General features: G+C 34.8%; 1 protein-coding gene across 18 annotated transcripts in view; it reads right to left on the bottom strand.

Moving 5' to 3' along the window:
• LOC308193827 (uncharacterized protein) overlaps nt 1-21,485 on the bottom strand; it is a 199,543-nt gene that overhangs the window by 160,686 nt on the left and 17,372 nt on the right. For 2 of the 18 annotated variants that reach the window (XM_080588879.1, XM_080588885.1), the window contains exon 3: nt 7-126. The exons of 15 other annotated variants lie outside the window; for them this stretch is intronic. In XM_080588879.1, coding sequence (XP_080445005.1) covers nt 73-126 — 54 coding nt within the window. In that variant the 3' untranslated portion in view covers nt 7-72. Of the gene's footprint in view, nt 1-6; nt 127-5,943; nt 20,120-21,485 lie in introns of those variants that run through there. One more of the 18 variants, XM_080588891.1, reaches the window with a different exon arrangement.

Below are 21,485 nucleotides of genomic sequence, written 5' to 3'. Positions count from 1 at the left end.
TTTCCCTTCCTTTCCAGTACAAAGCTGCATAAATTGATTTTGATCTGGTTGAAGCTGTTCTTCTGTTCTTCATCATGTCATTGTAATAAGCTCAAGAAGAGTCGCAATCCTCGTCATGATCTCTGGCTAAAATAACCAAAAGATTTCATTCAGATTGTTGTGAAAGCATCCTTTTCACTGGACTGAGCCTCCACTTGTTATTTTGGTATCAGAAGTCTATAGTGCAAACATTAATTGAGCCTCCAACCTACTTGGCTTCCAAACGCAGGATCAGCCAGCCTCAGAACATGACATCTGTAAGAATTTCCTCTTGTAAGTCTGCAGTCAATATGAGTATCCAAAGGTCAGAATTTATCTTTCTTAAAACAAAATGTGATTTATTTGCACATACAAAGCATACTAATTGACAAAAACAAAAACAAAACAAAACCAGAAAAAAATACATACACACACTCTCCTGTCTAGCTTGGCATTTCCTCCACATGAAGACACAATTAATGCTGCCTCCATTTTGGACTGCTGCTAGACCCATTTTTTTACTGTGTTACTCAGATGCCTTTGCTGTCCATCTAACTGAGACTGTAGCCACTGACAATTGCCCCACATCCCATCCTGCAGGACAGATCTGTTATCTGAGTGAGCTTTTTTTTTTTTTTTTTTTTGGACGGTATTTTTAACTGCTATACAGTGGTAAAGTCAGAGGCTCAACTTCTCACAGCTACTATAGTGATTTTTGTGTTTAGAGCATTTGTGATCTGCTTCCCAGCTAATCTTTCTAATGTTTTATGTTTCCAAATTTTCCATATAAATACAAAATGTCAGTGGACAAACAAATTGCAGTGTAAAAAAATATTATTTAAAATCAACAATAGTTTCTTTGGTGTGTGCTAATTGCCTCTACAATTAACAACTGAGAGGAACCTTCCTAAGCTAAAATATTACACAATTTATTCTACTTTGTTAAAAAAAGTTTTTCTCAAGAAAGTGTAACATAACATTATTAAAGTAATGAATTAGTATCAACTGTAATTAAAAACCGACAATTCAATATAACCAGAAGATAATTACATATATAGATAAATATAGCACAATTAAAAATAAAATTTTATGGTGGAAATAAATCTTACTTTGAGGATCTGTGAGCATGAAACATTGTCTTACCAATAAGATAACATACATATCAACGTAATCTATAACCCTCTTAAGGAAAGGATTCTTTTTAGAAGATTGTGTTGCTACCTGACTAGAAAAAGACACTTAAATATTTGGTCATCAGTAGAGGATACATATTTCATGTTTAAGATTTAACTATAGTATTGAAGTATTGAAAGTAAAATCTTTGAAAAGATGCTATTCTACCACAGTCTTAGGGTTTTTTTCCTTAGATGACAATAATTGCAATAATTGTAATTGACTGGTAATAATTGGCACCCATAACAAAGCCAAAAGCCAGGGTGAGGCAAAGATAAAAATTATTTCTGTTGAGTTCAAAAGTAGGCAAATCAGGATGTGGTTTCCGCGTTTGTTTTTTTTCGTGTGTGTGTGTGTGTGTTTTCTGTCATTTAAATCAATGTGACTAAACCCTGGACTGAATCATTTGTAAGCACAACTTCAATGTTATTTGCTTGACTACACACAGGATGTAGTGCTAGTTCACATGAGTAGGAGTCTCTATAAATACCCTTAAAGACTCACTCACAATATAGTTTCATTAGTCCAGCAAGACCACAGCTATGACTCTGCAGCTTTGGTTTAGATTTAGTTTGCACCTCTACAAATTCAAAATACATGCATGAAGAACTTTACAATACAAGACATAAAGGATGCAGTTGTTTTAGAATTTCTCCCTCTGAGCCTTTTCCTTTCCTTTCCTTTCCTTTCCTTTCCTTTCCTTTCCTTTCCTTTCCTTTCCTTTCCTTTCCTTTCCTTTCCTTCCTTTCCTTTCCTTTCCTTTCCTTTCCTTTCCTTTCCTTTCCTTTCCTTTCCTTTCCTTTCCTTTCCTTTCCTTTCCTTTCCTTTCCTTTCCTTTCCTTTCCTTTCCTTTCCTTTCCTTTCCTTTCCTTTCCTTTCCTTTCCTTTCCTTTCCTTTCCTTTCCTTTCCTTTCCTTTCCTTTCCTTTCCTTTCCTTTCCTTTCCTTTCCTTTCCACTACCATTAATAAAACGAAATTAATATAGAAAAAGTAAACACATTAATGTTGTTTTAATGATTTGCCTTTAACCCACCCAAAGTATGAAAATTCAAAGATAACGGCTTCCAATAAATCTTTAACTTCTAACATAAAGGCCACTGATTTCAAGACTTAACAAAATTGCAATTATGAAGGCACAGGGGGGATGTACTGTGGACATAGTCAAAGTTTTAATCCTAAATTTGTCTCGCTCTTGTGAATTTATTAGAGCTTTAAAATTTAACATCATTTCTGTGTGTGATATAAACATATGTGTTCTTGACCCATTTCATAAAACAACCACTAGTGAAATACCATTTGCATTAATCATTTAAGAGCTTTGCAAAAAGATTGCATCTCAAGAGATTTTTCCACTGAAGTTTACACATTTCCAGCTTAGTTTCATTACTTTTACATATATTGCTTTGTAGCTGTTTGTTGTTCTGGGTGTAGGCTTTAGAATGTATTCCTATTACTTCATTCCAAAGGCATACATTGTCACTTAATATACTGAAAAGAAAAATTAATTCCCATGTAATTAGTTTTACCCTGACAACTACAAAAATTTCATTGTAATCTAATACCTGGCAAAATGAAATTTTGTTTTCACCCTTTAACCACTATGTAGTAAGACTACAAAGGAGATGTTTGTACCATGTTCAAATAATAGATTCAGCAACAATTTTTCACATGGTTTCACTGGATTTTTTATGGGAATAGGGATTTGCACTAATGGGTCTCCTTGCAAGACTAAAACCTAAGATTATTACGTATTTGTAGACATTATTTTCTCTATCCATGATATAATGTTACATTATGTCATGAATATTCTGTGGCTGTTATCAGCACTAATAAGTCAGTAGCATTTAAAAAATGACAGTAAGTTAATCCTTGAAGCCTTATATCTGGATATTACACTTAGTAGAATTTAGCGATGCTACACCTCAGTTTCTTTGTGAATCTGGCTCTGAAATCCATTACACAAGAGAAGCAGATTTAAATCAATGCTGAACATTTTAAAATCCATACTTGAAAGAATTCATACATGCAAGAAAGAGTAAAAAGAGTCTGAAAAATATTGATAGTTAAATGTTTATCCTCAGCCTTAGGAATGTGCATGATCCTTGATACCTCAACACCTATATCAGATAAGGAAGATATCCTTAGTTTTTGAACTAATTTAAGTTTTTTACTTTATAGAAAATTAGATATAAATCTAAGCCTGTAAGAGCAAGTGATGCAGAAATTTTTAAATTAAATAACAAACATGCAAACTGTCAGGCATACGACTTCACTATTATGCTTGATTTAGTGAAGCTCAGTACCTTCAGAAGGGCGTCTAGCACTCCAGCTTTTTCTCTACTCTTTTTCTTTCTTTACTCTACTGTACTAGTATAGTATATTTCATAAGAAGCCCTTCTTCAAAACTGACTAGGTTGGTAATATTACGTAGCAATAATGTTTTTGACCACTTCCTGGCCTAAGATATTTTCTACAGACATTTACTGGCGTGATAAATGATGACAATTTGAGACACAATCTTATTTGGAAATAAAGTGATACAAGTCTAGTTTCTTTTTCTGGAAAACAATATGTATATTGTTTTGCTTATGTTAATATATTCTTGATGCCTTTTCTTTGAAATGTTCTGGCATCTTCCTCTTTTGGAACAGGATTTTGAAATTTGACAGGCCATTGTGGTGAAGATGTAGGTCTGAAAATAAACTCTGACAAGTCATAAGCCTGCAAAGATCACTGATCATGCTTGTAAGTACTTGATAGTGTTTACCTAATAATTTTCTGATTATTTTTCACTCAAATAAGTATGCGCTTATCAAACCTCCATGTGTGATCAAATTGTGCATACACCAAAGTATCAGGAAATTAACATCCATGTCAGAGGTAGGAGAGAACAGTGGATTATTTCCTGGTAACACCTGCTCTCAGCTGGCTTAAGCCCCAGTGCTTGAATTAAAAGATGGGAATCTGCTTTTCATGTACCTGAGTTATCCTCCAAAAAGGAATTACAAAACATTAACCTCTTTGATTCAAATGCATAAGGAATTTGGTGAGGAGAAGAGATCAGAGTTAAACAATTAAACAATCTTCCATGACTATTAGTGGAAGGGAAGACAGGAACTGTGGACTGAGAATCCCTGGTGGATTGACTCCTGGACAACAGCTAAGTCCCCATTCTGTCACCTACTCTCCCTCCCACCCAGCAGGACTGGAGAGGGAATCAGAAAAATAATAATAATAATAAAAAAGGAAAAAGAAGAAAAGAAAAAGAGAGAAAAAGAGAGAAAAAAGAGGAGAGGAGAGGGGAGGGGAGGGGAGGGGAGGGGAGGGGAGGGGAGGGGAGGGGAGGGGAGGGAAAGGGTGGTGCAGCTAGTTTTATTGGTGAGTACAATATCATATGGTATAGAATATTCCTTTGGTCAACTCTGGTCAGCTCTCCCATCTGTGTCACATTCCAGCTTCTAGCCCAACCCACAGCTGACACCCTGGGAGGTCAGAGTAACAAACAGAGAAAACCTTCACACTGTGCAAGCCCTGCTCAAAAACTGCCAAAACATTGGTGTGTTATCAGAACTGTTTTGGTCACAAATCTTAAACACAGGACCATGTGGGCTGCTATGAAGAAAATCAACTCCATCCCAACCAGACTTAGTACAGAGTTGTGCTGGAATGACTGGAAATCAAGCAGAGAAAAGACAGAAACAGCAGAGAACAGAGACTGGAATAGAGGTTGAACAGGGAGGCTCTTCACTATACAGAATGGATAGACCTCACTTCTGTATCTCAGTTAGATAACCTATAGATTTACTTAATGAACACCAATCAATCCTTTTTTTTCTAAAGGGAGAATTATTCTTTGGCTTTTCAGAATTAATTGAATGTTTCACCAGTATATTTTAATATAATTTCACAACTGCTGTGTGAAGCAATGGAAGGTAAGGGGTAATTGTTAGGTAAGGAAAAGAAAAAAAAAAGAATAAATAAATTTAGGCTAATCAAATTTTATATTCATTACATAAAATTCAATGTTGTTTATATTATCTAGTACTTCATATCTTCAAAACACCTCATTTCAATTGCAACTGGGAGTCCTCAGCAATTCGGATTTGAAGATCTCTAGATATAGTTACTAAAAAAATTAGCTTAAGTGATTTTCCTAAGAAAACAAAAAATCTATGTCAGAGACAAAAGGTGTAATTCCAGTAGTCTAAAGAAATATCTTCTTTTAACTTCTTTTGATATGTTCGATCTTGAAATGAAACCATGCTGTTTTGTTTTAAAATATGACACATGGGCCATCTGAAGGTAAAACCAAGCTAATCTACATTATATTTCTTCAGGGGAGAATAAGTGGTATGGTATCTGACATCTGTTTAAATAAACTATTGAACTTACTGAAAGCCCCATAAGACAATCATTCAACCCTAAAGCATGAGAAATGCTGTGATAGTTTGTCTTTTCTGAGTAAAATGATTCAGAAGAGTAACACATACTATATATCCATTGCATCCATTCTGAAAAGAATGCCCTGCTGAATGATGATAGTAGGAGTTGGCCTGGTCAAGATGTTCACTTGAAGGATGCGAAGTGCTGCCAAATATATTAGCCACTCATAGCTGCTTAGTACTGAAAACTCAATGCTGCCTTTTCTTTTTCGTATTCAAAGAAAATGCAGCTCCTTGATTCATCTTCTACTTGAGTCAGCATCATGTATTCATATGTTATTAGAGGTAACATCAGTGAAACTGTGGAATGGTATTAACAAAAAAAAAAAAAAAAAAACAGTTATATTCTGGAGTTACGTTACTATTAAACCAAAAAGTTGGTACATTGTGAACTTTCATTGTGATTTGCATCTCTTTAAAAATAGCAATTTAAGTAACAAGAATTAGTTGTACTAAACCCCAAATTCACTTTACCTGATATTATCAGCTAAGTCTTCGAAAGAACATTAGAAGCACCTGTATTTTAAATTGCAGCTGATAAAACAGCAAAGCTCTTGCTGAAGATAATGACCTAAAAAAGGGATAACATCACAGCAGCATCAGACAGTGCCATTCAATTGTCTGTTCTGCCATTTGTAAAGCAATGTGTTATTATTTCTTGATTTAGGATTATGAAGAGCATTGCTCAGGTAATATTCACTTCTTTTGGCAAGCATTTCATGCACAGAATCAGATAAACAAGATGCTATCTTCTGAGACTGCTGAAAACCTATCAAACACAACAAACTCTTTTTTGTCTTTTTAAAAAGTCTAACTGCAAGCTTTCTCACTCTATAAGCATCTTAGTATGTGGTGCAGGATCCAAAACTCAAGCCATTAATATAGGTCTGTGAGTTTTAAGAAGACTGAAAGAAGAAAGAAATTGCCTTAGGTTGTCAGTGCTGAAACAGCAGAAAATAGGGCAAATATACAATTTATTGAAAGAAATTTGTTCATAACAAAGAAAAAAAAGTAGCCAGCTACTTTGAAGAAAATAGTCATCTATATAACTGGTTCAAGTATAGCATACTGATTTTGAAACTCTATATCTTTACACAGTAAATGTAATCCTTTTCAATACTTAGAGAACAGTTATATACTCTATTTATTAAAGATGAACCTATTAATATTTAAAGAAGAAAAACAAAGGAAAAAAATAAATAAATTCCATGTGAAATCATTCAGTGTGGGAATACCATCTACGTATGGCGGTGTACCTGAATATATTTCTTTACACTTATAAATGAAGCATAATAGCAAAAAGTCACTAGAGGATATAAAATAGAAAAGGAAAACCCAGACTTCAGCTTTAACCATGATTTTTTCCTTATGCTAAAAAGAAAATAATGACACAAATGACATCCTGTTTTGTTTTTTTTTTCCTGTTTTTTAGGGAACGGGTGATCATATTGGAGCAATATTCTTTTGCAAACTACAGATTAGTACTGAGTGAAATACTCACTTCTGAGGAGAAAATGATTCACATTTCATGGAGCTTTTATCAATATTTGACCCAGTCAATGGTACATTTGTCTGTGAAAATGCACTTAAATAGCATATGTTATTTCTTTAAAAATCTAAGTGTTTTCTTCTAATCTTGGAGGTAATTTGAGCATGGATATAGGTAAGTTTTAGAAAACACTACTTTTTCCTTCTCCAAGGTAATAACTGGTTTTGATTTTCAAATGAAAGTCGTGTAACTGTACTTAATACTCTTTGTTTTAAGAAAAACAGAAATGTCGTATATGAACATCAGAGAAGTGTCTGGTATAACACATGCAAAATACTGAAATATTTCGGGGGTGGGTTGTTTACTGTTGTTTTTTAAGAAAAATAAGAAATGAAATGTTATGCTATCATTAAAAGCCTTATTCTGTGTTCATGAAAGTCAAAAGGATCATTGTTTTCCAAGTTCAAGCTCAAATTACTTTCAAAATAAATAAAGGAAGAACAAAAGAAATTTTCCAAAAAAAAAAAAGGGGGGGGGGGGGGCGCTGGCTTCCGGCATGACTACTTTACACACTGAGAGATTTAAATTCCAGGTAGCTATCTCTGTTGGAGTGGTGAGGATAAATCCAGTTCCCACACACACCCCCCCCCCGAAAAAAAAAAAAAAAAACAACTAGGCTTCAATTCCTTCCTTCATCAATGAAGGAGGGGTGATGGTTCTGAAAACCTCCATTAAACCTAGATTAAATCACCAAAAATCTCCATGTTGTGATTCACTATATCTAAGTTAGGTGTCTACCTTTTTCTTTAGTCATTTCTCTTAAGTAGGTCTTTCCCAAGACCTAGCCTGTCTCAGCTTCTTCTGGGATGGATAGCCGAGGCTGATTCTTTTACAGGAGATATGACAGTGGTCTTTTATCTTTTCTTAAGACTTTATGCTAGAGCACTTTCCTAGGAAGATGGGGAGGGAGATGCCTAATTCAGCTATTCAGCTGCACAGGAATTAAAATTATATCTTAAGAACATACTTTTAATCATCATGCTGAAAGGGGAAGAAACCTGCTGTCCCTTTTTTCTTTCTTTTTTTTTTTTTTTTTGGTAGCCCAAAAAAATGCAAAACCCTGAGGACAGAATAGAATAGAAAGATAAGAGGGAACTGGTGTCTCAGCTGGGAAATACTGAAGCGCGTTCATTGTAATATGTTTCTATTGTATTAGACCACCACTGGAAGAAACTTTGTTTAAAATAAAAAATAAAAAGAAGTATTTGTTAGATTAGACCTATTCAGATTAGGTTATTTTACCATTTAGAGTCAAATATCCTCTTCTTCTTTTGTACCATGTTTCTTTACAGTTTCAGCAGAAATGGAAAGGTGACTTTCCAGAATTTAGAAGATATGACTTTCTTCTCTCTCTCAAGATAATGCAAATCTAAAAGGGAAATTTTCAGATTTCCCTGACAAGTGCTATAAGCAGCAAGCAATTGTGAAGTTACTGAACAGCTCTACAAACTAAATGATCAGAATTATGACTGTCTTTTCAGAATGCTCTTGTAAATCTGGGTGTCTGTTCAGTTGTGCCTTACTCAAGTAGAGAAATAAGTAATAGAAATAGATAATTATATCCCTTAAATAAATACCTCTGAAAACATGTGGAAGAATTCCAGATGTCAGTTAATCCTTTTGGTGCTAATAAACTTAGGCACTGCTGTAAAAGGATACATACATATGGAATAGCTGTTTAGAAATTAGGAAGGACTTCAGGCGCCCTTGATAAGATTTTAGCACAACTAACACCATTCAGAAATTCACTGATCTGTTTCAAAGAACCAAGCAAGTATCTTGATGCAGGAGATGAAATGACTATAACTAAATCATTCCTTGTAGAGAAAAGTTCACCAAATAAGGGCAAAAGGAAAGAAAAATTAATTCAGCCCTAGGAAAAGGTGAAATATTTTATGAATATTTGAATGGATTTGGTGTAGCTACTTTTTCATCAGTCCATGACACTCTACTATGACTGAATTTTTCTAATTCATATTTCATTTGATTAAAAATAGCCCTAATGAATAAGAAAATGGAAAAATAGGACATGGTTCTCCATCACTTATATTTCATAGAGTTAGATAAAAAATGACAAAAAATTAAAGGTATAAAACATGTTATTAAATCTACCAATCTTATTAGATATTTACCTTTCTCAGTAGTAATTTTGAAAATTGCCACAATTTTACACCATTTCTGAGAGTATCTGAGGCATCCGTGCACTGATATATACATTCTCCAAATTCACCAAGAACTTGGATAACCTAATAATTTTTAAGCATAAATTTTGTTAAAATCAATGTAGGGTTGAAAACATGTTTTGAGGGACCTCATCCAACTCCGATTACGAATAGTATTCTCCTTTGCAAAAATTACTCACCTGTTTAAAAAATCCCAAATGCTAGAATGTCAGAAAATGAAAAATGATGGAATACAGCCCATCCCCAAATAAGGTATAAATCTTCATTACTTGTTAGCACATACCTGACAAATGCTTCCTCCCCCAACACACAAATATGTAAAGATGTCCAAAAGTCAAAATAACAGCTTTTTAGAAGATTGTTTTGGATTGAGCCTATAAGATACATCATTTGTAATAGACCTAGAGTTAGAGTACAAGTTTAAAATGTGTTATATACACAGCAGCATTTAAAGGAGGAACAAGATTAGGCTGACTCCATCGTGAAGAGCTTCTTCCCCATTTCTGCTTTTACTCTTACAGTTTATTTTACTCTGTGCTAATAAGGATATCTTTCTGTGTCTGCCTGCTCTTAAGTGAGGCAGAAAAGTAGTCTGCTTAGAGGAAAATGATTTTGTAAGTGCCCTTGTTTCCTGCATTGGCACACAATAAAGGTAACTGGTATTAATTTAAGAATTTGACTTTTCTGTGAGTGGTGACATTAGTATTTACACATTTTATCTCTTCATTAACATCTGTTAGTATGAAAAGGTATAAATATGTCTTTTACACTGCAGAAAAAAGATATATGGAAATAGTGGAGAATACCTGTAATAAACTGAGGGTTTATGCTGCTTGCCTGTATGAATAAGGAAAAGAAAGTAAGGGAGATAACCTTTCTCCCTTTTCTTTCTCTGGTCTCTGCAGTATCTGGAAGTTAAGGAACAAGAGGGCAAAAGTTATGGAGAAAGGTAATTTTGTTCATTAGACCAACTGATAAAGTTGGCAAAGAAAAAGAAGTTTTTGTGCACAAAAGCCTTTCTTCAGAGATAAATAAGCACTGAAGCACCTTTCCCTGAATTGCTGGTTAGGGAGTAAGAGATGTGAAAGGCTTGTTCCCTGCATCCTGATTCTGCTGCTACAATCAACGCAGCAGCATGTGAAAGTTTCAAAGTCACTTATCCCCATTAAATTTATACTGTGGTATTGCAAATATTAATTGCTAGATGGTGCCTTGCAGATATAATTGTCCTTTCTGCTGTGGTTCCACTAAACATTACCATGACACCTCTTGAGAATGGTGACAAAAGCACAGTCAGTCACAGCTCATGTCCTCTTTTTCACTGTTGTCTGCTTGCCCCAATGTCTGAATATCTTGTCAAATTTAATCCAAGTCAAAGGAGAGAAGCAGGGTTTAGAGCTGTGTTTCCTAACACAGCATTTTTACTTCGGTTATGAAAGAAAGCAGGCTTTTTTTTAGAAATATCTTTGATTCTTGGTAGCACATATAGAAACAGTACACATGGCCTACAAACTTCTCTATGATGCACAGGCATGCCAGTTTTTTTACGTTTTCAAATGGATATTTAACAATTATTTGAAAATCCAATATGCAAAATATGGCTTTTAAAGTTCTGCTGCATTGAGACATCACAGTCCAGTCACTCCAATAGCTTGGGACTCATGATGTTTCAAGATTCAAACAAGTGTCAGGACAATTGTTACAATCAAATTTCTATTACATGTGGGAAATTATCCTGGAATTCCCAAGAACAGGTTTCACGCTGAAATACACACAAATCCTATTTTAGCACTTTTTTATTATACACTTTGTTAGTGTTTTACCCCACATGCTGCATCGTATCTTAATTAAGGGACACAAATTGGCTCTGTATAATAGAAAAGAAATAGAATAAAAAGTAAGATAATAATCAGATGAGTTTCCTATAGTGCTGAGAACCAGAAAAATGCATTGGATAGATGGCATTGCTTTAGCATAGGAATCTTAAAGGTCTAGACTCATTTGGGCACCGTAATTATTACCAGCGTTCAGAGGGAGACACACCATGTCATAGGTTATAGAAGATATCTTCAGCTTTTATCCTCTGATATAAAAGCAGAAAAGTTCAAACAGGTCCATATTTCTATAAATAAACAATACTCTATTACAGTGTTTTGTGAATGTGTCAAGTCTTGAAGAGGCAGATTGTGATCTTGGCTTTTTGCCCACACCAGGAATTAAGAGGCTGTTCAACATTCATGCTGCCTACATTTGCTGCTTATAAAACCACTACCAAGATTAGAAGCAAGGAGCTTACACAGGACCATTAATTCACCTTTTTTACAGGTAGATGGGAATGGTCAACTAGAAGAAAGTGCACATCTGGATGTTTCTCTCCAGTGCACAGGCTGAGTAGTCATATAAAACTGCAAGCTCTAAATAAAAGGCATACATGCTGGCATATTTCCACAACTGAAAAAGAAGAGAAATGTGAGAGCATAGGACTTTCTGTGGCTTTGAGTCATGATGTGACTTTTTTAGGCTTTTTCATTTTCATTGTTGTTAATGTATGAGTTAATCCTAATTTAATTTTTGTACAATGGTAAAAGAAGCCACTCCTGACTCCTGCTATCTGGAGTTCCACCATTCCACCTGTCCTAATAAATGAAAGAGGGGGGTTACTCAAGATCTAGACCTCTGCTCATCTACATGTGCTCAACTGGTAGTTCTTTCCCTAATTATGCTTTGGACTACTCCAAATATCTCTCTTCAAGACAAAGTCTGAGCAGACTTTTGGAAACAGTTTTCTTCATGAACTGATCCCAGAAGTCTACACAGATGAAACCATGCCAGTTTTCTCTCCAAATATTCTACACAGACCTCCAATACCATCCTCACAGACTAATCACCCAGTTGCACATGACAGTTCCTCACGTGACACGTCAAAACTGCCAATACATGATCCCTTGAGTTTCCTAATAAAAATTAGGAAGCTCTAGGAAGCTGCAACATAGCTTTCACAGTAGTTCAGGCATTTTAATCTGGAAAATAGCACACCTGCCACAAAATCTCACACCTGTAAAATAAAGGTGCTCTCTTAAGTCCTTAAGGGTTTGGCTGAAACAGTCAAGTGCTATGCAGTGTGGATCTGACAAACCTCTACTAGGCTAGATAGCTTTATGCAGTGTGGAAATGAGCTAGTCCTTTTCACCTATCTCAGACATTTAGACTTGCAGTTCTTAGAAATTCTCACTCCTTTATTGTTTTTTACTTAGTAGTATATGCACAGTCTCATGTTGCTGTCCTCTCACTAGCCATTACTATATCTCTTTACCCCACTATCTTTATATTCATTTTGTATGAAAAATATCAATAGTTACAGCATTGCTTTGAGAAAGCAAATATGTGAATGTGGGAATCCACAAATACAAATCATAATTTAAAAAATGAGACATTTACATCATTTGGGAGGTCTTTTATATAGATACTGCTTATCATATTGTTTTTCAAATGCACTAGCAGATCACTGTAACAACTTCTAGTGCTATTCTAAAGGCAGACCTCTTTTATAAGCTCAACACTCCAGTCGTCTTCCCACTCATTACATCCTACATGTTGTCAATCTTAGTTTCAAAAACTGTCAGTCAGAAATGCAGTGGGAGATATGTGTAGCATTTTTTTAAGCACACTAAGGTGGGCATTTCTTTGATTTTCCTTTATTCTCTTGATTGCAAAGTACAGTATGTGTCTTACATGCATGCAAGCAAACACAAAAGTACATGAAAAACAGTATTTTGAAAACTGAAAACAGAACTTTGGTACAGTAACCCTTACAGCTAACCAAAGTCTTTTTGTTAATCGAACATAATCCTGATTATTTAATATAGTTGTTCCAGGTGTTATAAGGTCATCTTTATATTTAAGGTTACTGATTGAGTAAGAACAATAATAAAATATTAACAAAAGAGAGAAAATAAAAGTCACAATAATTTGCTGAAGGACATTGTAACTTCTACTATAACATTTATATTGGTATCAGGAGAAGGAGAAGGAAGAGAAGAATGAAAAGGAAAAGTACAAGGACAAGGCACAGGAGTGGAGATAAAGCCTACTAGATGCGTGAGTGATCTATCTCAGTATGGGAGTTTTTGTTTTAACACCAATATAGTAATTGATACTACTGTTGTAAGTGCACAGATGTCTTATATAACACCATAAACTAAAGTAAAATCCTAAAATTAAAAAAAAAAAAAAAAGAAAAGAAAATCTTATTTTACCCACCCATGGAATTTCTGTGAAAGATTTTTCTTAAGTGTTTGAAGAACCACATTGCTGCCAAATCCTTCAAACTATCTCAAAAGGCTTACCTACTGCCACTGGTGCCAGAAAATGGCAGTTTCACTGAACCTTATAAAGCCTCTGGTGACATGTAATTTAAATAACTTGCCAGACTTGCTGAGGTGGTTTGCCTTAGGGGAAATAAGGTTGACCAACTGGTGATCTATTATGGTGTTATAGAATGGGTACTGAAATTATTTTAGTGGTAGCTATATACAGAACAAAAAATCTTCAACAGAAAAGATAATAAATAAAAATAAAATAGCATTTTCAATTCTGGGACTAAAAAAAATAGTTTCTTCATGTTTTCTCTAATAGCTGAACACTTTCAGTGACCATTCACAGAATAACTTGCTGAGGAACTTTGGCAACAGGGTACTTTTCCAGTGTAGACCTTAATGACTTTATGGATTTGGGGGGATGATCAAGAAGTTAAGTGGTGGTGGTCGTTACTACATCTTTTAAAAGTACTCTACTTATACAGTTTGAAATAGCTGAAGTCTTCATGTCTGACAAATGTTGGTTGCAATGAAAATATTTACATACTCCTAACTGCAGTGACTACTAGATGTTGCTAAAATTACCAGTGTTGCTCAATACTAAAGGCAACATTAGTGATTGTCAGCCACTAAATGAAAAGGGTTCTGTGCTCACAAAAAAAAAAAAAAAATAAAGGCTTATCTATTCTAGCTTCTCAACTTTTTAAAACTTCTTTATGTGCTTCAAAATGTACTGACTTGCTTTAATGGGGCAACGTTATCACTTCTCTTCCAATCCCTGACACACAGGGTACCAAGAGAATAGACTAATTTTCTATTTGTCTGACTGCTGTTTTCTGCAATGATGCTTTGAACTATAATCTATTTTATGGATAATCCTTTGGTTTAATTCCCTATTTATTGGCATAACTGACAAGAGAGAGGTAGCTAAATAGCATTCTAAACCCCTCACCCTATTAAGGGGCAAAAGAATTTAAGTACCTAAAGAATGCAGATATCATACAGATGAGCTTCCACACTTCGGTATTTTTGACACTATATTTCACACTTCCTCAGCATTTTCATCCATAACTGTGTTTTTCAAAATGTCTTTGCTTTATTTTTAGTGAGAAGTAGATCTCAATTCATTGTCTAGAGGAATAATAGATGCAAAAATCTCTGGATTGTACCTCTGTGTCATTCTTCTCTGCATGTCACATCCAGAAATGAGGGTCATTTCTAGAAATGCAGGGTCATTTCTAAAAATGCAGCTTCAGAATAGAAGTAAACTGATAGCTCATGTGACCACAGTCACAAAGTAGAAAGTACTTTAAAAATGCTAAAAAAATAGTGTGGAGAGGATGGACTAGAGCCAATTTCTGAGCAACTTCAGAGATTGATATTTTTTCATAGATGTTCTGAAGTGCTTCTGACCTCAGCTTACCTTGCCTTTCCAACCACTGTGAAACACTTAGACATTTTTGGAAAAGACTCTATATAAGGCTAGATTTTTAGTTCAATGAGATACCTATGCGTTGGAGTAAGGGAGACCTAAGATAAAGGAATACAAGAATATGCAAAAAAAAAAAAAAAAAAAATCCTTCCTTTTCCAGAAGGCAAAGAAGTAGGCAGAGCATACATGGGATCATGTTCATTTGCCTAGAGCTGGTGAACCAACTAAGTGTGGGAAGTAAGACTTTATTGTTGGTACTTGGCAGTAGCAATCACCACAATCCTAGTGCCAAAAGTGGCAGAGTTGATTAGGAGTTCCTATAACCACAAACATCCTCTTGGGATGCTCAAGTAAGAACAATTCTTGTTGCCTTTTACTGATTTGTGTCCTGGAGATTAAAGTAGACCCAAATTAGCAACTAAAATGGCAATTTATGTATTAAATGTTTGTGGAATAACAAGAAGTACTTATGAGTACTTCAGAATGGTGTTGGTCCACAAAAGTGAATGATAACTATATGATAACAATTTACTCTTTAAAAACATAAGAAAGTGGAAAGAGAAGACAATGAGTAGAACTCTTGGAGAAGGAGAAAGAATAACTCTCAACTATCTGTACAATTGCTATACAGTAGATTCTTCATAACTCAGCTAAATTGCTTCCTGTTTGTGTTTCCTTTAAAAACATGGCTATACAGACATTACCTTAATAAACTGAGAGACAGCAAAGAGATTTTAACATTGAAAAAATTGACTGGAAAAAAAGGGGTTCAAAATTGATTAAATCATGCAGGTGACAAGATGAATTCAGCAATTCTTTAAAATTTCATATTTACAGAATAATCCTTCAGCATAAGCAATTTGAAATCCTTACCAAATCATTCAGCAGGGAGTACGCTGTGAAAAAGAGATTTGATTAATACAGGCTGTATGGTTTTCAGCATTGATTTTTCACTCTGACAAAAAGTACCAAGTAAAAGAAGGTTCCCCGAAGTACTAAAATAGTCTGTGGCAAAGAAATGGGCAAAATTATGAAACATAAATGCCAGATGGCTGTGTTTTCATGTACCAATGGAAGGGTGTCATAATACCACTCCTGACTGCATTTTTTTACATAAAAGACACCAGAAATAAAATGTATCAGAAAACCACATTCAGTTCTGAATATCAATTATAGTAGTCCCAATGCAGAAAATGAAATAACTGCCTGCATCACAATTATTTAAAGTGTTAAACATCTCTATACAATAAAAAATTAAGTACAGGCTGCACAAAAAGCTGTCTAAAACTATCTAACTGAAATATTAAGTGCAGTTTTGCATCTGAGCTCCCATTCCTTTTTCTAGATGTTATGTGTCTTGTTCACTCGGAGCAGATTTATCTTTTGAGGCTACCAATTAAGCCAAACAAAACTTACCTTTCTTTAACAGTGGCTAATTGTCCAGTTTTGCACAGTAATTTACCCAGAAAGTCTGAAAAGGGATCAATTCACCTGGAGATATTAAAATCAGTTTCTCAGATCTACCCTTCCTATTGAAGTTCAGCTACAGTTCAGCCACGTATGCAGGAGTTCACAGGCCTGAACAAGAGCATGCAATTTCTGTAGTTTGATAGACAAAGCACATGGGGTATGGTCTGAATTTTGAGTTTGTTCATTTCATATCAGAAAGACGCTGAACCAAAAAACATATATGAAGAAAGGGTACTTTGGAAATTTAGGGGTTAGACTTTCTCCTGACTGTTCTGGGCAAAATCCTCCCACTCCTCGAGCAGTATCCCAGAGACTGAGGATCACCTCAAATTTCATAGTCTGAAAGATGGGTTTCTCCATTGTGAAGTAGTGCTAATAGTGGCACTCTGAACTGCTGTTTTGAGTGTAGGAGTTTAACTTCTGCTTAAAGTTCACTTTAACTGTTCAATGTGAGTCTCACCACCTATAATACTTTGTTCAAGCAACTGAAAGTTTACATTCTACTGCTAGACAATTTTCTTCCAATAGTATTTTAAAGAGCAGAGTTTGAAATGTCAGGCCTTTCCAAAACAAGGGAATACTTCAAATCAAATTTGTTACAGACGTACAGGTGGGGTATGTGGGTGTTGTGGTGGGGTTTTTGTTTGTTTGTTTGTTTGTTTGCCTTTTTTTGTTTGATTTTTTGTTTGTTTCTGGTTACAGAAATTAAAAAAGAAAAGAAAGCAAGTTCTCAAAAACTCTCTGAGTTTTATTTTTTCTGTCTGATCTCTACAAAGTGAACCAAGAAAATTGATCTGTTTAAAAGACAGTTACAGACTAGACAATACAAGATGAATACTAATATTATCTAATACTTTTACTGGATTTTTCTTTTTTTAACTGAAGTAAAATATCTCAAAGAAATTTAGAGAAGGTAAATGTAAAGAAAGAAATACCACTTTCTAGTAGCTGGGTAAAATTAGACAGCAGTGGGATATTTTGGTTAAAAAAAAGTGAAAAATTATTAACAGGCATATTTAAAATAGAATAGAGATAATAGAAATTATCAAGAGTAACTGAAGTTTTTATATCACAGGACACATAAAGAACAGTCTTTAAATATAAGACCTTCTTGTAGAAATATTTGTTTATAACATAAGGAAATAGTAATTTAATTTTTTGGTGTTGTATCATTGAAAATAGAAGAGTCAAGAGTGTTTTGAATATACAAAGCTGACCTCCAGATGTCCCTTACATCCCTACCATTCTGTTTTATTCTGTGAATAAATGTATGTCAAATGAAAGATATTGACATCAAAATGTCTTCAAAAGCAAAAGAAAATGGTGTACATATCTTTGTGCCGGAATCTTTGCAGAGGTAACTCAAGATATGAGAATGGTGTTTCAGGGTATGTCTCCTCAGGACATCAGTGCCATTCAGAAACAGTTGACAAGATACATGTGAGCTAAGTCACCTATGCATGCTGTCAAACAACTTAGCACTCCATTTCACTTCACTCTGCAGTTCATTGACTGTTCACACTGCTTGTATGTCAGTTTGCTCCTGGGCTCTCTTTTGAACTGTCACAGCTAGTTTTCTCTCAGGGAAACTTTAAGTGTGAACCTGGGGATAATTTACGCCAAAGTAAAGTAAGGCAGTATGAACAAAACTGCGACAGGGTTGTCTTGGCACATGCACCACCACAGTCAAACATACACACACACTTGTACACAGCAAAACCAGATGTCAGCTGCCCACGTGTTCTTATGTCATACTTCCAGCCACGCAACATACACTTTTGGTTTTGGTGTCATTTCAGGAAAAAAAAAAAAAAAAAAGAACAACAAAAAAAAACCACCACTTGCAGGCTACACAAGGGCTTCCCTTGCCCCTCCATAGCTTCTGTGGGGATGAATGACCACTGCAACATAGATCAACTGTGAAGCTAGAAACAGTGTTGCTGAATTAGTAAAGTGCTTGGCCCAGATTAGTAGCCCTCGCTCTAGCTTCTCTATTACGCTGAATAGACATTGAATACACACTCCTTTGCCTGAATTGATGCAGCAAGGTTCATATAAGCCAATAGCTGAAGACAGGGTTTGCTGGGTTTTGGCCTGCTGTATGCTGTGTACACACACTGCTAGTTTCTCAAAACAAGTAAAATAAAAGGTGTAGACTTCCAATATTTAACACGAACATGGTCCCAGGGTTGCAGAGGTATTTTCTGGTGGATCATTGAAACAAGGTTCAGTTCCGAATACAAAGACTTCTTGCTGTCAAGTGTCATGCAATTAATATTACATGACATTTTATTAAAACATATCTTGAAATAATTTACAATGGAAGGTACTACCTTCCAAATACTAGCACTACCATGAGAAAACCCTGATGAACAAATGATAAAGTTTTCACTCTCTTAGTTCTTTACCATCCAACACAGGGAGCAAGAAGACACATTGAACAGTTGGAACACATACCTTTCTTCAAAATGTAGGGAGTATGCTAAATAACCAGGGTCCCCTGGAAATAAATGTATATGATAGTATATTAAAGACAGCACGATAGAGCTGAATGAAGATTCTGCAACTATTGCTCTGTATATGAATGCTTATCTTTTAAATCTTATCTTTTATTATTAGTTTATATTTACTAGCATGTAGCAATCTTGTTATCAGTCTTCTCAATCAAGTGGATATACTTGAGCTAAAAACTCATTTTTATAATTCTGGCTGTATTTTTTGTAAGAATAAGATAATATCGGGGCAGCACCATTATTTATGCCTATAGCCAAAGATTTGATGTTACTTTCATTTTTTCCAAAACTATTCATATGAAAATGACACAAGCTGAAACTAGTTAGATAACTACAAGGTGCCAAAATTTATCTGCAGTGACTTGAATATTTACCATATTATTTATCTTTTCTCCCTATTTATGAGGAAAGTTTACAATACTTAGGAGAAAAAAATAAAAAAAAAATAAAAATAAAAATAAAAAAACAGATCAGAGGAAGAGTAGGAATCAAAAGAAATATGTATGCTCATGGGAACAAAGCCTATTCTACTAAGGTAGGTTTGTCTGTTTCTTAGAGAAAAAAAAAAAAAAAAAAAAGACGAGAAAGCAGAAAGCAAAAACTTAAAAAATGAGGCTTCAGTCTTTATGGCTTTGACACTCTGCTGGCTTTCCCCCAAAATTTCTGTAGAACAGTGTGTGGAGGCAAAATGTTCTGCACTACTTCTAGGACATACACTTTCCCTTGCCAAGTACGCCAGGGCTCGATAACACACACAGCCAACACATCTTCAGTGTTTAAAGTTTAATCTAAAAAAAAAAAAATAACTAAATCCACACACTGAATTGAAGGGAAATCAGTCTTCCCATTTTGAAGAAGATTTGAGTTAAACCTACCTCAATTTAAATCATTGGCTTAGGAATTCAAACATTTCCATTATGTTTAGAGCTGTAAGCCACTCCCTCCAGTACTGCCTGAAAGAACCATTTCTTCTTCCTTCCTTCCTTTTCTTTGAAATCAGTTTCTCTCACCATAGGAAACATGCTGGCAAATTGTGAAGCACAAAGAAATATTAAGATAAGTTAGTGAAAGAGGTGGGAAGAGAATTCTTATCAGGAACTCTGGGCCTAATTCATATGCCTTGAAGCTAAAAGAGAATTATATAATGTGAGGTTTTCTATGTCAGACACCAACTATTATAAATTACAAGAAAATGCTTCTTAGAAATTTTTATGGTAATGTTTTTTTCCTTAGTTGGCAATGCCAAGATATCAACATCCATTTAAAAAAAAAAAAAAAACTACTGTATATTCTCAATGTTTCAATCTCAATGTTTCTCAATGTTTCAATCTATATAAAGAATTCACTGAGTTTATTATACCACCTACTTGATTTGAAGGGGGAGGAATTAATGCAACACCAAAATCTAGTGAGGTATGTCTCAAAAACTAGTACAACTACTTATTAAATTACTTGTTCTGTCACTTTAATGAAGACATTTGGAAGAAAAAAAAATGTATTTACTGCAATCAGAGAACTGATTCTTCATTACAGTAATCTAATCAGTGGGAAAAGCAAAGGATTTGCTATACTCTATATCACTATATTCTTTCACAACAAGAAAAATAAAAAGAATCAATTTCAATAAAATAATAATTTAAAAATAGGAGGTGACAAGGAAGATAGCCATTCCAAAAGTAGCAGCTGCTTCTAGTCATTCAGACTCAGCATAAAATTAATCTTTATGACATTTTAGCACTGCACGGAAATGTTTAGATTAACACATTATATACAGAAGACTTAGGCAGCAATATATATATATATATTTCTTCCCTTCCTTTGTTATTAATAGGGTCATTTATAAGGCCTTTGGTGTGAACATAGAGATGTAGGGAGTTTTCTACTGCCATCCGTTGATGAATTAGGATAGAACTGAAGTCCACAGGAGAATGAGATTGAGCCCACCATTCCTTGGTGAACACAGGGAATTGTATCTTGGAAAAAAAAAAAAAAAGTCTGCATCAGCTTTCCCAAGTAGTTCTTTGGGACTCACCAGAACTGAATGCAAGCTCCATACACCATGGAAAGAAAGAAAAGGTTCTGCTTTGTAACCACTCAAAGGTTCTGCCCAAAGGTAATGCAACTGACCCCATCCTGCTGCCAAGTTTTTTGTGAGGAAATAATACGGATGTGATTGCAGGAAGGCATCTTTGCAGTAAAAGAGCATATTGTTAAAAGTGGTGGGGAACAGCAGCAGAAAACCTAAATATGGTTGCTAACTTCCACCCTGATGTCTCCTGGAACTTTCAGAAGCTAACCCAACAGTACAATTGATCAAGACATGGTATTAAATATGCATAGTGTGTCATGGTTACTGTATTGCAAACAGACAAACAGAAATAACATATAT

This window comes from Anser brachyrhynchus (assembly GCF_964034855.1).
Source record: "Anser brachyrhynchus genome assembly, chromosome: 4".
NCBI lineage: Eukaryota > Metazoa > Chordata > Aves > Anseriformes > Anatidae > Anser > Anser brachyrhynchus.
This window is presented reverse-complemented; position numbering and strand designations above follow the sequence as displayed.